The sequence below is a fragment of the Centruroides vittatus genome, unplaced genomic scaffold, assembly GCF_030686945.1.
Source record: "Centruroides vittatus isolate TY-2023 unplaced genomic scaffold, ASM3068694v2 scaffold_1478, whole genome shotgun sequence".
In the NCBI taxonomy this organism is placed as follows: Eukaryota; Metazoa; Arthropoda; class Arachnida; order Scorpiones; family Buthidae; genus Centruroides; species Centruroides vittatus.
This window is the reverse complement of record NW_027122680.1, coordinates 199,716-214,601: the sequence shown is the minus strand read 5'-3', so window position 1 is coordinate 214,601 and position 14,886 is coordinate 199,716. Positions and strand designations below refer to the sequence as shown.

The following is a 14,886-nucleotide window of genomic DNA, read 5'->3' as shown; positions in this document are numbered from 1 at the left end:
CCTATTTTGTTGAATTAATCATCTACTGTCATCCATTATTGCGTTAAAAATAATAATTTGACACCTCATCTTGGTTTTGGAATGATATTTTGACGCTTTGATAATGGTGTTAAAAGTCAGTATTGGTGTTCATTATTTATTGATAATGATATAGATAACTTAACACTTCACTCAGCTATATTATTACATGCTTTATTGTTAATTCATATTAGTATATGCTGCATTGTCGAGTAGTGATAGTGAGAGAATGAATTAATGATATTGATATTGACGAAAATCGTTAATATTAACATTAATCTCGATAAGAGCAATTGTATAATACTAGAATCAATTATAAATTTTTCTTAATACCGTTTCTTTAATTAATGTTATGGAGTTAAACCGTTACTGCATTAATGATAATGAAAAACTTTATATGTTATGAATTATAAACAAACAATAGTAAAGTTGCATTAAAATGATTGTTCAGATTATGGTTAATGCTAATAAAGTACTGTTTTGTATATATTTAATACTGTACTCGTGTTAATGCTGTTTTATGTTATGCCATGCTCAACGAATCTTCGAAGGGAAGTCATTATAGTCTCGAATTCTAAAAGGTCAGTATATCGAAGAGCATAGCAATTCCCTTTCTTCAAACCCCAGTATACTAAAAAAACAAAACAATTATTTGAAAAAATTAAAGGTTTTTAACACACAAGTAACAATTTGAGGCCAAATGGCACCCGCTATCCCTCTACAATAGGGCCTGGCTGTGGTGATTACACGTAATTGTTAACTTTAACAATTAATCTTCCATCTACGACTGATCTTAATAATACAATAACTACAATAATACTATAACTCAACTAATTATATTAGTTGTAACATAAGTTATACATTACATTAGTTAATAGAATTAATGACATACACGACTTAATGGAAAAAAAACTAATATTTTTTAATTATTATTACTTTGGTAAGATATTTTGATACAAAACATGGCAAACCTCTTAATTTATATGTATTTTTATGCACCATTAAACGTTTAAAATGCTATATTTCCTGTTTTCTGCCAGCAGAAAAAATGTCAGAAAACAATTTTTTGCGTGCAGAAACGTCAGAAAATATGTTATATATTTTTTATATCTATCAAAAATGATTGATAAACTTCCGAAAATGCTAGAAAAAACACACACACACACACCATTTTGTATTTAATATATATTTTTAAAAAGTCGCACAATATACATAACAATGTGCATTTTTGATAAAAGACATCTTAGAATACTCCTCGACATTTTCTCACGTCGTACAGGCAACCGAACGTACTCTTTATTTCCTCGCTCCGACATAAAAAAATACCCATAAATTCTCTTTTAAAAATGCATGCCAAAGCATTCTAAAGTATAAATAAAGTTTAATATAATTTTTTATCTTAAGATATTTTTAAACAATTAAAAACAATACAAGTAAAAAGTTGTTTAAATATTATATCGTCAGATGGCGCTGAATGTTTTATTAAAAAAATCGATTTTAACCGTAATGGTACGGGGATGTGTATAAAAAATGATGCAAAGAAAGGTTTAAAACACAAGATATTATTTGAATATTTGAAATACAGTGTATAACTAGTCGACAACTCTGACGTAATAACAACAGTGGGATGATATAAGCATCCCGTCATACACTGCGTAGAGACTAGATACGTTAGGAGGTCGCAGTTGGTAGTGTGTAAATATTCCACAGCTGGTACAGCATCTACACGCATTACAAAACCCTACGACGTACAGGTAATTATTATATACAGTTATTAATGTATATATAACGGTATAAACGCAATAAATTAATTTTTTATTTAATGAGATATATATATGTGTGCGTATATATTGCTCCATATTTTAAGTTAAACAAATCTTTCTCTTCTACCCCCTTCGCATTTATTAATTAATTTAATTCGTTAAACGTAGCTCGAATTTGTAACTGTGTGCAACAAGTATTGTGTGTATTGTTGTTTTTTTTCGTTGTTTCCTGTGTAACGTACGATTGTACAGAGCAGAAACTCTGTAAACTATGCAGAAATTTTTAACTTTGTTAGTGCGATAGTTTTAAGTAAGTGTCTGCAATTTCGTACCGTAAATGTACGCGCAAATCTGTACAATATTGCGCGTGTTTTGTTAACGTAACGCTGTTCTACGTGCCTTAATTTACACGGGATTGTTATTGTAGTAGTACTGTTAAGTGATGCATAAATATTATTGTTGTAGTAGCATAACTAAGTTGGTTTATCTGTGTTGTTTCTACAACGAAATTCGTTTGTTTAGTTCAGAAATTACCATTGTTTACTATTGTAGCATAATTTCTTAACTCGAGAGTATAACCTGTACATCTGTATAACCTGTACTTTGTTATTAACGTATTAAAGCTGACCAAAATGTTGTATAACACAATCTACAGTTGTTACTGCTATTTTAACAAGTATTATATTAGCATAATTTATGAAATTACAGCAAATTCTTTGATGTAAACTGTACAGTAGTGTAGCGCAAAATTATTAAATACAAAGGAATTATTACTAAAGTAGCATATTATTCATTGATTCACACGAATCCAGTCGAAACTAGTAAAATAAATAGAACAAAACCCAGACTGACAGATGGAGAAAGTCACATCTTAGCAAGTGAATAATCTAATCATATCGCTTAGTCAATGGGGAGTTGAATTCATTTGCCGCTCACTTATCGCTGTATTAGGCGTACAACACGAGTTGCTAACGTCTAAAATATTTATTATTAAAGTACCATTTTTTAATAAAATGGGAATTTAATAACTTACACACTACTTAAAACACGATTCTTGCGTATCCTTGCATACAGGGTGACCACCGAAAAGTACAGGCTAAATATGCGTTATTCTATAATCGACTGTACCGAAATTGGTACAGTTTTATATATAGCGTATTGAACCGATACGTCACCCTTCTTTTTATACTAGATATAAGGCGATTTAACCTTCTTAACATTCTCTACAACTCGGAGATTATTAATATCGATCCCATTTATTAATTATTTATTTATTTTACCGATTACAACCGTTGTATTTGCTCCTTTATAATAAATTATACTGGTTTTGGTTGTGCTGAATTTTATATCGGGTGAAAATAAAATAAGGAATAAAGTAAATTCTTTCCACTCTATCTTATACGAACGTAGATAAACAGAGATGTAACCGGGGAAGGAATTGACGTGCAACACATACCAATTGTTTCTTTCTTAATGCGTACACTTTTTTCTTTGTTTATTACAATTGTTGGCCATATTTAAGTATTAAATATTAATTACGTATTAATGCAGTATTAATTAATCTTTCTGGTGTAAATTTTGCTAACATTAGAGCGTGTGTATTTAATTTATTCAATGTAGGAATTCTTCCTTCCTTAATATCAATTGTTCTTACGGTCATTCCTGCAATTGTTTATATTAATAACATCTATATATTAATATATTATGAATTAAGAGTTGTGTTTCTATCTAGTGTATGGTTTTTAACATGTGTATTTAATTTATTTCCTTGAAATGTACCTATGGAAAAAAATACTATATATTTACCCCCGCTTTACGACCCCTGTTTTACGACTTCTCTATTATGTCTGAACGAAATTCTCTATTATGACTGAACGAAGTAACATAATTTATTATGGTTAATGAGTCGTAAGCCCATAATTCCATGGTTAATTCTTTACAGTTATTAAAACTCGTCTGTCGTATACGGTATAAACCTCACACACGTATAAATTTACGTGTGGACGTATCGATTGCGACGAAACTTTAATGTGGGCGTCGGATACGACATTAAGATTGAATCAGCTGTATCTATGTAAACATACGTCAACCAAAGTCTAGCTTTTGAAATAAGTTTTATACAGATTTTCCCCCGTACAAATTTAGTTATCCGGTCTTTTAATGGAGTTATTAATTCTATACTTTACACCATAACCGCTCGAAATTATATCACATTTTTAATTCCTTAAATTGATGAACCTTGTTTATCTTCGTGCTCCCATAAGAAAACTGTTGATTTCGGAGGAAATTTACGTTATATTCTGTTAATGGAAACTGGTAAATTATAACTTATACGTTCTATCAACAAAAATAATGGTAAATTATGGGCTGCGATGCTTTAATGGTAAGTTATAATCCGTAGAATGATCTTAATCGCCCGTTGTTATTGCTCTATTTTACTATTAAGCTTTATAGATCGTAATTTATTGTTAGCAGCGACTTATTATTATTTTGCAATTTACCATAATTTGACTCGTTTATTTATTACTTGTGGGCTGTAAATGACGTTATTGGTGATCCTCTACTTAGCATTTTTATCTGTAAAGCATAATTTATCGGCTTTAGTGGTTTACCATTTATGCAATTTATCATTAATAACGGTTCCTTATGCGATAATTTACCATCGAAGAATCGGAATTTACCATTAATAACAATTTTTATGGTTAGTGTGGTTCCAAAATGGCGGCTCGTCTCTGATTCCAGCAAATAGAAGAAAGGAAACAGTGGGGACTCACGTTCTAACCTAACCTAACCTGACCTATTCTAATAATTCTGTTGGTAATAATTATGGTAATTTATTAGGTTAGGTCAGAACGTGAGTCCCTACTGTTTCCTTTCTTCTATTTGCTGGAATCAGAGACGAGCCGCCATTTTGGAACCATAGATAACATTAACCATTTTTATACGTAATTTGCTACTATAAACAATGTTTTTTCTATTGTAGAGGAACCATACGCACTATTGTTCTTCCATAAAATTTGAACTGAAGTTGACCATTCATCAAAATTTTGGATAAATGAAGTATTATTACTTTTCAGCGCTTAGATTAAATAATATTTAAGATAAAATTCAAAAAAGACCTTGACCGTGAAGCGTTGAAGCAGATGGTAATATCAGGAATATTATGGGATAGAATAGATAGCCGTCAGTTTGTTAACAGTTGGAAGCCATTAAATATGTATACCACCTGCAGTCGACTTTCCTTCAAAGGTAATATTTTATCTAGAAAAAAAATTTCCTTGACCAAATTCCATGGTATTTTGCATTCTAACAAAATGGCCGATTAAGAAGTTTTGTTGTGTTGCCGGACTTATGTATAACCGAGGGCCTCGAATTACATTACGCTACGAAATTACGGCTCGGGGCCTCCGCTACGAAGCTACAGATGAGGGCCTGACTCTTTTAGATTTTTTTATTATCGGAGGAGAGGGGAAGAGCCTCGTAAATTAGGGCCTCAACACAGCTAACGAGTTCGAGTAATCCGAATTTCTTAACCTGTTTCGCTTAGTATTCGTGCTAATTACGTGGTACCCTTGATCTTATAACGTTAAAGGTAATTAACTCTTTAAACGTAATTATATTATAAACTTCTAACGATGACTTTTAGTAAATTAAATGCATTTAACTTAATAATTAAGCTTTTAGTAATGTCACCTAATATTGTACTTGCATTAATATAATAATAATTTACACGTTGTGTGCCTGTCATATTGACCACTTTCTAAATTTAAACTTTAAAAAAACTGTTATAAAATTTGAATTTATTGATAATTTATTTAGTTTATAATATAGAAAAAAGGATTGTATACAGTTCGAGATAATTACGGCGTGTCAAAGGCTGCTTTATATAAGAATTTATTACATAGATGTTTGACTGTAAACCTTTAAAATACTCCAACCTACTTGTTAGTTACATGAACATTCATAGCTTGTGTCTCCATATAGAAAAAACAAGTAAAGTTTTCGAGAAACTTACAGACTTACAGACGTAACGTACACTCCTTAAACCGGTTGCTTCAATGCTTCTTCAATTAATAAGAAGATAACGTTAACAGTTCATCTGGGATGGTTCCTTAGCGCTTCATTAGATTTTCAGGTGCATCTGTAAACTATCGTAACTAAAATTGTTATCAGTTACGGTTGTGCAGACATTGCAATATCTTCAATGTGCATTCTCGTTCGACCGTAATCGTAGTGCAGGTAAATGATAACGTTCCTCTCCATACAGGACTTTCTTGGTAAGAACAATAGGATTTCTTTTTGGATTTTACTTTCCCTCCTGTTTATATATAACAGAGGGAAAGTATAGCGACAAGAATTTAAAATTTTTAGACTCGATGGACCTTGAGAAATGCAAAAATATTTGGAGGCTTTCTCTGTATGTTAGCGCGTGTGGGGGACACTATTTTGTTCGCTCTATTTAAAGCGTAATAGCGTACGAAATTTTTGAAATTTTGCAGGGAGGTTTGTGTATTAGGGAGATCCATGCTATTAAATTTTGGGGGTTAAAGGTTGAGGGGATGAGGAGATATAGGGAGTCGTGTGTCATATCTTGAGTGAGGTCGGACATAGTGAAGATTTTGCTCGTTATTAGCATTTACAATTTATAAGAACAGTTTAAAAGTGTTATCCGCGATTCGTAGCTTCAATCTTACGATATATCTCGGTTCACTTTTGAGCCGCTGTGTGCAAAGAAAGGATGGCTATCTTCACCTGTTTTTTACGGTATTTTCGCGCGAATTTTTTATATTAAGCATTGTAGGAACGACTTAAAGTTATTAAAGACGTAACAGATGGTATTATATACACGAACAAACGGACATACAGACGTACAAATATTAATTAAGTCGTGTCGAAGCCATCACCGGAACGTATCATTCAAAACGTGGACATATATTTTTAAGTAGAACCAATATTTACTTCTATATATTACGAATTATAATGGGAAAAATGATGATAATTTAATTTAATTTACTTAATTTATTATTTCTTTCATCAATTACTCGATTGAATTTACCATTATTGCTTAATAAATTTATCATTTCTGTTCTGTTCGATAGTTTCGATTGCTGCTATTGTTCTACTCGCTTAATTTAGTTTATTGCTAATTCACTTTATTGCTTAATTTCTTTAATTTTGTTTAAGATTCCGTTTCTTAATTTTAATTTCTATTATTTATCACTTTCCTTACTTAAATTAATTTCACCTTTCTATAATTCGATCTACGTTCTTTATTGTCATAGACACGTGGGCACTTCTTCCATTGTTATAGACACGTGGGCACTTCCTCCATTGTTCTAGCCCATTCGGATGGGAATTTCAATTGTTTTGGTGCCATTTTTTTCTTATTTTACCGGCTTAATTATCGAAAAATTTAATTTTTCTGTTGTTTATTTTATAAAAGTACACGTAAATCTCTAATTGCCATCATAAAATTTTCTGTAATAAAATATGAAATATTTCTCCATTATTATTAATTTAAGTGTTATTTAAGCATTGTTTATAGTTGAAAATGTATATTTTAACAACTTTTACAATAGTATATGTATTTCTTATTGTTATGCAGTACTATAATAATAATAATAATATACTTTACTACTGTCTTTACTCTATAGAAGCTGTTTTAGAATAGTATATAGAAAAGCTAGATATGGGGCCTGGTACAGATTAGCCCCCTTTGCCCCTTAGCAGACCCCTTTTGCCTTTTTTCAAAAGAAGAAATGTCTGGAATTTTCTTTATTAGTAAACAAGAGCCCTCAGTTTTCGAGGGCCCTTGTTTACCTCTCAGGGACGTCGAGGGGAGGTGGTGGGGAAAAATCCCCACCGCCTCCCCTCGACGACTCTGTAGATACATATAGAGTACTGATATATTTTGGTAAATACAAAGTATTGTACAATACAATACAGCACACTGCCTCTATAACAATGTAACATTTATCCATTATCTCTATCTTTGCGATATTGAAACACACATTTCTCTATTTTTTTTACAGAATTGTTAACATTATAAGTTATTTTTTACGTATTTTTTTCATTATTACAGAGGAAATATCGCCCCAGGAGGGCGAAAAAAGTTTTAGGGGCGAAAAATATTAAGAATAACATTAGCTGGGTATGTGAGAAACATTGTCAGATGAAAGATAGTGGACATATATATGTAACAAATAAGTAAATAAATACCTAATTTTACGTGTAGTGAATAAATAATAGTAAATATGAGGTATATTATTCTCGTAAATTTTGTTAGAGGGCCGGAGCATTGACTAATTAGGCGCGACCTGTAAAGAAAGGTTGATAAACACTGCTATATATACCCAACCCAACCCAACCCTAAAGTAAAAAAATTTTTAAAAAATAAATAAATAATGAAAGCACCTTCATAACTTGTATAAGATAAATTACTAATTAATGTAACCATAATTCTCGATTTAATTTTTATATATTATCGATCAAGATCGAGTAATTAATAAATGAATTCATATATTATAAATGCGTTTTACACTATTTAACTATTTAAAATCATTCGACTGGTTCTTAATATGCAATCTTTTAACAGCTGACTTGGTAAGTGGATTAAACACGACGCAATCTTTACATTGTCTATTATTAATTATGGATGGGATGTATTTAGTCAAAGGAAGTAAACCATTTCTAATGGTTTTTTCCGCCATTAACTAGATACATTCTTATTGATAACTTTCCTTATGTATGTATAACGTACAGTACAGCCTTGTGTTAGTATCTATACATCTCCAGTGATGCATTCTTTTTTTATACACCCCTGTCTGTACATAATCGTCCTAATCATCTCTATGTATATATATCCTCCATACATGCGTATCGTCATATACACTTCCTTATCCATGTGTTTATATCGATATCTCCAGCGATTCATCCTTATCTATACATCATCATCCACACACACGTCCCTATCCATACTTTTATATCTCTATGTATATACGTCCCCCCTGCATACGTCCCTCTCCATTCCAGTTTTTCCATTCCTTTTTACAATACATCGTAGAAAACATTTTTTAAAGCATTGCAAGACCTTCCAATCTGCTTTTCAATATGTAATTTCCATAAAACGAATTTCTCTTTCTTCCTTTTTTTCCTCTTTCATCGAAAGACCCGAGGTTACGTTGACCTATGACCTTTACCACTGAATTTCTCTACTGAAATTTCAATGATTTCCTGTCAAAATTGATTTTTGGAATGAATTAATAAAGAAAATACACTCCCGAATTAATTGAATTTTATAGAAATTCCAACTAATATAAACAGACAGCTCGCTGTACGATCTTCCTAGATTGTTGATAAAGTGTCGTTGCGCCTTCTTATCTGTCTGTACGTAAAGTCACATTGCTTGTTCTCTTCCTTGTTACGTTAGAATGTTACTAATTCGTATTAACGGACTTTAAAGAGTGTAATTATATTAATTGTGATTTTTATTAAATTTTACTAATTTTATTCTTTCGTATTGAGTAATCCTGATGCATGCGTGGCATGTGTTAGGATAAGAGAGGAAATTTCAAAATTTAATCCAGATTGTGTAAAATAAACAGACATTTTCGATGAATTGAACGTTTAATTTGCTTTCAAACTGGGTAATTCTTTGTTGCCGAATACTGTATCTCGTTATCCATCTGTTTTTCTGCATTATATATCAAATTACACGATCATCTGTTGGTTTCTATTGCTTAATAATTAACTTTTTAAACTTATTGTACAGAGCACTTGAGTTCAAAGAACATTTATCAATGGTTTTTCTAGGGCAAATATTCGAATAAATTACACAAAAATCAATAGAAAATCGTATAATATTTTAATTTCCCCCCGATTTAAAAAAATGGATATTTTATATTTTTAAATCAATAAAAATTCTTATTATGTATAAAAATAATTTGGCAAAATAATTCAAATTTATAAGCAGGATTTATAGTAACTAGACACATAAATATCTGTATTTAATGGATGCTTCATTTATCTCCCAGTAAATAAAAGCTTATTTTATTTATTTGATCGAATTTCGGAATATATGAACAGTAAAATTACTTAGAATAATTTATATTCACTAATATTTTACATTAGAAAAGTCATACTTTATTACGCCTCTACTAAAATCTAAATCCTCGCTTTTTTTAAACTAAATAACTCGTTTTCTGGTATTTTTAAGCTCTTCGGCAATACTTTTATTCAAAAATTAGACACATAATCCATTGATATTCTTACATAATTGACTTTTCTTTTAGTTTCTGGGAGTACGTGCGTGTGTATATAGGCCTATATTTATATATAATATAGATCCGTTTCCGTATAGAAGTCGACAATGGCAATAACATTATGATATTTTACTACCTTCTTTTCATACCTTTATACGATTTTCTTACGAATTCTTCGAGTTTAGAAGGTTTACTTGCATAAAACAACTTACGATCTCCTGGATAATAAAAGATTGCAGCAGCGAAACGATCGTAACCATTTGTAAAATTGGTTTTAAAAGGAGAGAGGGAGGAACAAAACAAAAAAAATCTGAAAATTTTCCTAGAAAATAAAAAAAAACAACACATTTAATCATTCTGACAGCCGAATTATTAAGAAATAATTGAAAATTTTTGCTTGTATTGTACAATTTTTCCCCCCTCCCCATTATTTTCAGTGCTTTTTCATCTGTAAGGATGTTCTTCTACTTCTAACTTTCTATTACATAATGTCGAGTGATGAATGAGATAAAACGTTATTGACAGCTTTTATACTCTGCAGGTATTGTAAACTTTGCCAGCTGAGTGAGGAGCTCGTCCTATGTCTGTGCTTATAAGATGTGATGAGTGAGATGGCTACTTGGGGTTGTCAGGCGGGATATCTGGTACTGAGACCTGTCGGAGGTAAGCATTTTCTGTTTAGATCTAGAAAATTTGATAATTCATTTTGGTTTTTCTTCTTCCTTATTTATAAAGTGCATTCGATCAGATAGATTTATAATGTAAGGAAATTTATGAATGTATATCCTGTAAAGGAGCGGGAGGGAGCTTTTCATCTTCGGTATACACCTGCTGTATTTCTGAAGAATTTCCTGGTATATGTAATTTATTTTTTTTAAAAAAACTCTTTCAGCTCTATGAGGATCTGATTTTTTAATAAGCCCAATATGGTTTCGGCTGTGATACAATGCCCCATTGTGAGTCCGGGCTACCCGGACGGACCCCCCCCGAAAATTCCGGATGCCTTAACCTCCCTCGACCATAGATAAACCATATTTACGACCCGTACCATTATACGAATTACGAGAGATCGATACAAGTATTTAATTTGCATCCCACTCTGATTTAATTATATTTCTCTACGCTACAATTTATGTATAGATGAAATATATGATGCTGTTGTTCATAAGAAGAAAAAAGTCTTTCCAGTCGTACAGTTGCCGAATGGATAAAAACATTGAACGGGCCGAACACGTGGAGTTTCTACGAGAAACTGGCACCTAAATAGGGGGTCAGGTTATCGTAGAAACTCCCCAGATTAATTTTATGCCTGTGAAGAAAGCGAAAGTTATTTTCTATATAATCCTCGAATGCTGTAAAAGCGGTAATTATCACAGAATAAATATAATTCACACACAACATATTTATATTTTACATTTACCTTGAGTTAAATCATGTATTTGATACTAGATATAGTCCTGTTTTTATTAATTATTTAATTGGTAAATGATAATATCTTAGTGAAAGATATAGTTGTATGCATGATGACATACTAAACAGAGGAACGAAGTGTTAACTGTGTTTTTCCGTATTAGAATCTACAGGTTAAGTATGCGAACCTGTAGATTCGTTTACCTGTAGACTCTATTTGCGAGAAATTTCAAAATGGAGTATGGTAATTTTTAAATTTTTGGGGTTTGTTTAATATGGCATATATATATATATATATATAATTCGATAAGAGATTTTTTTGTTCATATATGTTTAACTGATATCAAACGTAGTCTGACGCAACAACTGACAAGTAAAGATAAGACATAATACTTTTACACGCATCTTGAAATATTTCCTGAAATTTTTCATCTGATTATGAAATTTCTACAGCTAAATATAGATATTTTTTAGTTTTTTATTCATGTAAAATACCATTTTCCAAATTTACCAAATTTCAAATATTATTATACGCTATTATTCTATTAACGTTATGGCCTAATTAATACGTCGTTTTATACGTGTATGACGCCATATTATGACATCACATTATGCCGTATTGTTTTTTTTTTTTAATTTTGAATATTTAAGGATTTTTATTGGTCCGTTTAAATGTAATTTAAACGTTAAAATAAATTGAAATGGATCATTAACGAATTATGTTATTTGATTAAATTTTAAGTTAATTATCTGTGATTGAATGAAAATTTATTTTGAAAATTTAAAGAAAAAGAAAATTTAAAAGTTGAGTAAATAAAATAATATGAAAATTCTTCGAATAATAAAAATAAGTCCTATTAATCTAGCAGATTATAACACGTGTCGATACTTTAATAGCCTTATTAATGTGCTAAAAACATATTATTTGCATTACTAACCTCATAAATATACTTCGCTCCACACGCGAAACACATTCTACAAGGAACAAAACACAAAACAATATTCTTTACGAATCCGTGTTTTGTTATTTGCTTCGACTTCAGCAATATTACTATTATCTGTGGCACAAGTATTTTTTTTTTTTATAAATTTAAAGAAAATCCATGCCCGAAACGATGCTACGGAATTAATTATGGCACGGTGACCATATTCTCAATTTCGTTTCGTTATATCAGCTGCTACCGCGTGTTGTTAGCCTAAATCTTTTTTCCTGTCATCTGGGACTGGCAGATACTCGTCCCCAATTAGATAACACTACGTTGGTAAAATCATATTCACGACATATCGATCAGCGGGTAGCGCAGCGTGAACCTCAAAATGGTCCCGTTCCAACAAAAAAAAAAAAAAGCCCTTAGGAATTAGGAAAAACAATTGTTGTAATAAAATGTTCGAAATTGTTTGAAAATACAAAAAAAACATTGTTTTTTAGTTTGATTTTTAATGGCAAATTTTATATTTAAACGAGAATGTATTGTGAAATGGGGCATAATAGCGCCACCGGTCGGTGCGTAAGTGAAGCGTAGTGTTTATTTAAATATAATTAAAATTTTTTTTAATTTAAATTATATTTAAATGTGTAGAATTTAGGTTATATTAGAGAGAAATTTATTAGAATTTATCAAGCAAAATTCATTTAATTTTTTCATTTCGTTACGAACTTCCATAACGATTCTTCGTCGAACCTTATTTAAATTTCCGATATCAAAACTTCTAATTTATTATTATTTTTTTATTACTTTGTAGCTTTGAGCCGTTTGAAAACTCGTAAAAAGAATTGGTACGTCTTGGACGAAAGTCGAGGTTTGTTGGCTTATTACAAGAATGAATTCGATGCTAAAACCCAGTCGCCATTGGGAACCATCAACGTCCAAGATGCCGCCATATCTTTAGTACTGGATCATAGTAACCAGTTTATCATCCAGTGAGTTTATAACAATAAATTCAAAAAAATTATTCTTTCAAATTAAAAAAAAAAACAAAACAAAATGGAATTTTTCAGTTCTGATGGAAAAGAGTATTTATTAACAGCAGAAAACCATAAATCTATGATGATATGGGTTCTCGCTCTACAGGTATATCTGTATCTTATATATAATTGTATCTGTATATTGAAGTAGCAAAGAGTTACAACACTTTTCTAATACCTAAAACTAGGCAAAGAGAGATCTATGGAATGAGAGGGATGAAGTGCTATCTGATAGCGATGCCACTGCTGATAAAAATCCATTAAACAGAATGGAATCGTGTTCGGTATGTTTTGTTAATTTGGTTTAATTCGCTTCGTAAGTAGAGCCGGATTTAGCTATGATTTGAGTGTTAAACCACTGAACATTGGTGGTTGATCGTTAGTTAGGGTTTTCCACGTGAAATTTTCCGAGATTTTTCACGTTTGTAACACTTAAATAGCTATAACTTGAGGCTACAATCTTCGATTTCTTAGTTTAAATCTGGCCCTGTCTACAAATATCATATATTTTTAAAGTATTGATCTTTCTTACAATTCAGAGCGAGCAGGATATGACATCAAAATCACGTATCAAGAAAAATCCTGAGAAAAAGAAAGTTTTCAGGACTCAATCGCTACAATTGGATATAACGCAGAAACTTACTGGAAGGAGCCACCCGACATTAACTCGTATGAGATCTTTATTTGGGTCACAATGTGTCAATGACGATCTTCTCGGTAAGTAAAAGTTATAACTTTAATTAATCATTTGCTATTCGTGACATAATCACGCTAACACTATTACACAACTTTATTTATTATACCGAGTTAAGATTAATAATGGTCTTCCTATAGTTGTTTCTACTTTATATTATTCTTGTACAGTACATTCTAGAGAAGATAGAAGTATATTATTCTTTAATAGAAAATACTACATTTGTATCTTGTATTAAACATCGACAAATTAAATTCTTATATAGGTTTGTGATTTCTACACACATCTAGTGATTACTCTGTTAACTTTGGTTAAATCGATTCAAAGTGTAGTTGGTTATTGTCCAGATGAACTGCCTCAATTACCGGTAATGCATTGTGTAAATAAATACATTTACACAATTTCACAAGCTTGTTTGTTATGCCGATGCATTTCTCTTATTTTACATTCTGTTTGAAGCTTCTTGATTTGTAACTAAGTAAACATTAAACATGGAAGTCCAATTCTTTTCCTTTAAGGCAATTCTTTTTCTTTTCTACTACGCTATTATATTTGTATACATCTGAATGTGGTTCAGTATCATTCTTTATGATATTTCTGGTGCAGAGTTAAGATGTTATTCCTATTAATAATACAAAACTGAAAGATTTTTGGGTTAAAGTGTACCTAGGTAATCCCAATGGCGACACTTCCGGAATCTCGATAGCATTTGCGATTAGAAATGCAAATTTTTATTTTTCGTGGGCCTGTGGACGCACGTTCTAACCTAACCTA

At 31.1% G+C, this 14,886-nt stretch overlaps 1 protein-coding gene across 3 annotated transcripts in view; it reads left to right on the top strand.

Moving 5' to 3' along the window:
* The first annotated feature begins 1,665 nt into the window (after positions 1–1,665).
* Positions 1,666–14,886, top strand: part of LOC136987128 (uncharacterized) — a 40,221-nt gene continuing 27,000 nt past the window's right edge. For 2 of the 3 annotated variants that reach the window (XM_067284801.1, XM_067284800.1), the window contains exons 1-6: positions 1,666–1,772; positions 10,584–10,705; positions 13,196–13,373; positions 13,452–13,524; positions 13,607–13,702; positions 13,958–14,135. In XM_067284801.1, coding sequence (XP_067140902.1) covers positions 10,645–10,705; positions 13,196–13,373; positions 13,452–13,524; positions 13,607–13,702; positions 13,958–14,135 — 586 coding nt within the window. In that variant the 5' untranslated portion in view covers positions 1,666–1,772; positions 10,584–10,644. The remainder of the gene's footprint in view (positions 1,773–10,583; positions 10,706–13,195; positions 13,374–13,451; positions 13,525–13,606; positions 13,703–13,957; positions 14,136–14,886) is intronic. The other variant, XM_067284802.1, reaches the window with a different exon arrangement.